The sequence below is a fragment of the Papaver somniferum genome, unplaced genomic scaffold (genome assembly GCF_003573695.1).
Source record: "Papaver somniferum cultivar HN1 unplaced genomic scaffold, ASM357369v1 unplaced-scaffold_81, whole genome shotgun sequence".
In the NCBI taxonomy this organism is placed as follows: Eukaryota; Viridiplantae; Streptophyta; class Magnoliopsida; order Ranunculales; family Papaveraceae; genus Papaver; species Papaver somniferum.
Window position 1 is genome coordinate 7,971,821 of NW_020651082.1, and position 3,799 is coordinate 7,975,619.

A 3,799-nucleotide genomic window follows, 5' to 3' on the forward strand; every position below is an offset into this window, starting at 1 on the left:
ACCAAAAATAGTATATGAGTTTTTTAGTCAATTTTGTGATCCCACAAAATAAGGTTTCCTTCGTCCAAATAAACTTTTTTTAGGGAAAAGAATTTTCTATGTGCAGTTTTAACATCTATCTTAATTTATTTCGTAATTACTTATCTGCCTTCCATCCCAACAATGTTGATATGGCTGAGTTGGTCCAGTACTCCCAATGTCAAAGGTTTTATTTTGTTTTCTATTCTTTTGTTATTTACTTTTTTGTAATGCTAATAAAGACGTGTATAAAATATAAATCAACTAAATTCTAAGATAAAAGCCATTAGGTATGTAGATTCATTTGATAAGAAAGAAAAAACCAGACAACAGATCAAATTTATACATCAATATTTTCTAGTGGTATAACTGAATCTGCAGCATCCAAAGAGACAAGACTTTGAGTATGAATTATTGTTGTGCAATCTCTTTCAAATCCCTTAATTTCAAACAGCTTCCAAGTTCCAGAACTTACATTGTAAATATATGGTTTTCTTGTACCCCAGCAGTGATATGCTATGAATTCTCCTTTCATCTTGATGTATTCAAATTCGGTGAAGTACGAGTAGAAATACCACTTTTGGTCGTGATAGGGACTAATCACTGAGTGTTTCTTATACCAACGTTTGGTATTGTTGTTAAACACCCATATGACCACTTCAGTTCTTGAAGAAGGATCGAATAGGCTCAATTCGCCTTCCAAATCGAAAAGTTGAAACTCATTTCCTGGGTATCTTCTTTGCGTTGGAGTATAATTACATGGCACAGCAGATTCCATGGTACTAAACTCCTCGGTTTCAATATTGAATGATAATATTGCGTCTGATAGGCTAGGGAGAACACAGTTGTTCGATATGAAATAAGCTAACCAATCCACCATCCAGTAAAACGTCCCGTTGATAAATACAGGCGGTCTTTTTGTACTTGGAGGGTAAGAGCCGCTACCAACACTTCTTCTATGCTTAGTTCTTAAATTAAGAATCTGAAAGTTGAATTTTCGTGCAGTATAGCGACATACAACCACTTCGTACTCCTTTTTACATGGATGGAAGTAAAATCCACAGACAGATAAAAGACGACTTGGCGAGGTGACGATTACTTGTTCTTTTGTGATCGGGTTCCAAATACAGAATTGCCATAAATGCCTGGCTTGGCTTGTGAATAAAAGAAACCCATCATATGAACCCCAGAGATCAGTTGGGCGTTCCTCGCCATATGAACTAAGATCGAAGCTTGTAGCCTCAACGTACTCAGCTTTATCATCAAAAAGAAAAAGCTCTATGCAATTGTCAATGGGTTGCGAAAGAGATCGCACAACAATGGTTGGAGTAGATCGGGCTTGGTCTAGGTGTGTGCGCATAAAGTACGGATCCGTGGTTAAATCATATAACAAGTCAGTTGAGCTAGTATGGTGCCTCAACTGGAAGAGGGACTTTGCAGGAAGTCTAAGAAGTATGTTGGTGATGATATGAAAAGGAAGATCAGGGATAGGATGTCCCTCGTGAACAGATTCATTGTCAACTTTTGATAACTTGGATTTCTTATTATTTCTCGTAAATAAAACAAGACACTTACCCCATAGAATTGGAGCCCAAGCGATACATGGATGTTTACCCATTGATCAGATACTTCTGAAAAAAGAGAAAAATTAATTAAGATGATCAAAAGAGGGTTTTTAAGATTCTATATGATTACTCGTTTATGTGAACTTAAGTACCCATTCAGGGAATACGATTAATATTTATACGTAGGCTATAGCCGAGTTATAGAAACCAAACCAGGAACAGGAATAGTAGGCCAGACTTGGGACTTTTATGGAAGTCCGAATTAGAACCATGTTAGGACACGACTTCTAAAGACTTGGGACGTTTCACATGGTTTGGTATGGGCCCGATTCCATCAAGCCCTATATACTGGATGATGATTCAACTAAACTCGAGACTTTTCTTCAAAAAAAAAAAAAAAAAATTAGATCCTGAAAAGTCTCGTCTTCGGTTCCTCCGAAAAGAAAAAACCCAAATTAAATCTTTTCTCGCCACTTCAATCATCAACTGATAGCAGGAAATCTCATTAAACCTTATCAATTTGTGTGTGCTCGATGTGTAATTGGTCTGTTTTATCTTGAAAACTCAAGTTTGTTAAATTTCGGAGTTAGGGTTTCTGAAATGTACGATGATAAGGTGATAGTCTAAATGGGTTATTTGAAGAACCATGATAAGGTGTCCAAATTTCTTATTTGATCTTCATATTCTTTATTTAACAGTGACTAGGATTCCATCTATAGAGAACCAATTGATGGGGTTTATTTTCCTTGTTTTTGCTCAAATTTGTTGTTTTTTTTTTTACTCAAATTTGTTCAAATCTGTTGTTACCACTTTATATATTTCATCACTTACTTGCATTCCTCCTCTTTACTCATTGACAAGGAATAATACATCAAGCTTCTTTAAAGGTTAAATTCATCATCTGTTCTGTTTTCTATGTAAAAGTCCGATGTAGAACTCATGTTATCTGATTTGGTTATGAATAAACTGATGAATATGTGCAAAGTGTTTGGTGAAATGCATCAACAAAATGGAATTATTTTATGAGCACCTGCATTTTAAATTACAAAGCATTTTTTTTTATTCTTTTCAGTTTTGTAATCATCTTTACACAAGTAGAGGACAACTTAGCTGATATTAGTCAGTGATCTTGTGAAAGACAACATTACAGTTTTGAGAACTCTTAGTGTTAGAACATGAGTAGTAATCGACTGGTTATGCCTCTCAAATTCGAGTTCATAGCCACTTAATCTAGCACCACCACCATGACACTACAATACCAATACCACGGCAACCACCTTTACCATAATACAACAGCACCACCACCACCACCATATCACTAACCACCTGTCCAAAACATCAACACCACCACTTTAGAAATGTTATTAACTTAGAAACTTAGACGCCATCTTTTTGTATGTGGCGGTGGTGATGTGGGGGTGATGCAGTAATGCTGCCGTTGGTGGTATTAAGGAATTTAAGCTCATTGATGTTATGTCCCTTTGAACTGCCTAAGAGAACAATCTTGGATGTTTGTAGATTATGTCTCTTATTCATAGCTAGCAGCTGATTGAAACTTAGGTGCCCATCTTTTGGTATACTGATGTAGCACAACTATGATCGTAGGTGATGCTTACAAGCTTTGGCACCAATTCCTGCTGAAAACTTGCTTTGTGATTTTGTTGAGGCACTTGTTCTTTCAGATATACCCATGATGACTATAAGACATAGCTTCATTGTTTTCACCTGACTCATCTCTTTGTTTCATGTTTTAGTATTGAGTCTGCCAATGATTTATGATCTTAGCTAACGGTTACAAAGCCAGTGTTTCAAGTATCAGCCTCATTTGCTTCATAATCTTAACAATGTACATTAATGGATTGCATGTTCTCCTTGTTTTCCAGATTGCTTCCTAAGGACTCACTCGCCAACTGTGAGGTTTCATTGGCTGATCTTTGAGGCAATGAGGATCAAGTGTGCAAGAAGTTCAGACTTAGAGTTGAGGATGTTAAAAGAAAGAATGTTCTTACCAATTTATGGGTAAGTAACAATCTACAATTCCGTCTCTTATTAATGATTTATTTTGATACATATATTTATAATTGTTTGATTCAGGGAATGGATTTTACCACAGACAAGTTGAGACCTCTTGTAAGAAAGTGGCAGACATTGATTGAAATGCATATTGATGTCAAGACAACAGACAACTTCACCTCGAGGACATTCTGCATTAGATT

The 3,799-nt window shown here is 36.1% G+C and overlaps 1 protein-coding gene across 1 annotated transcript; it reads right to left on the reverse strand.

Annotated features, from left to right (window-relative positions):
- Positions 1-358: 358 nt before the first annotated feature.
- LOC113345257 lies at positions 359-1,636 on the reverse strand. Its single transcript, XM_026589051.1, has one exon. It carries the CDS (start codon positions 1,634-1,636, stop codon positions 359-361), a length of 1,278 nt encoding a protein of 425 aa, XP_026444836.1.
- Between the last annotated feature and the right edge of the window lie 2,163 nt (positions 1,637-3,799).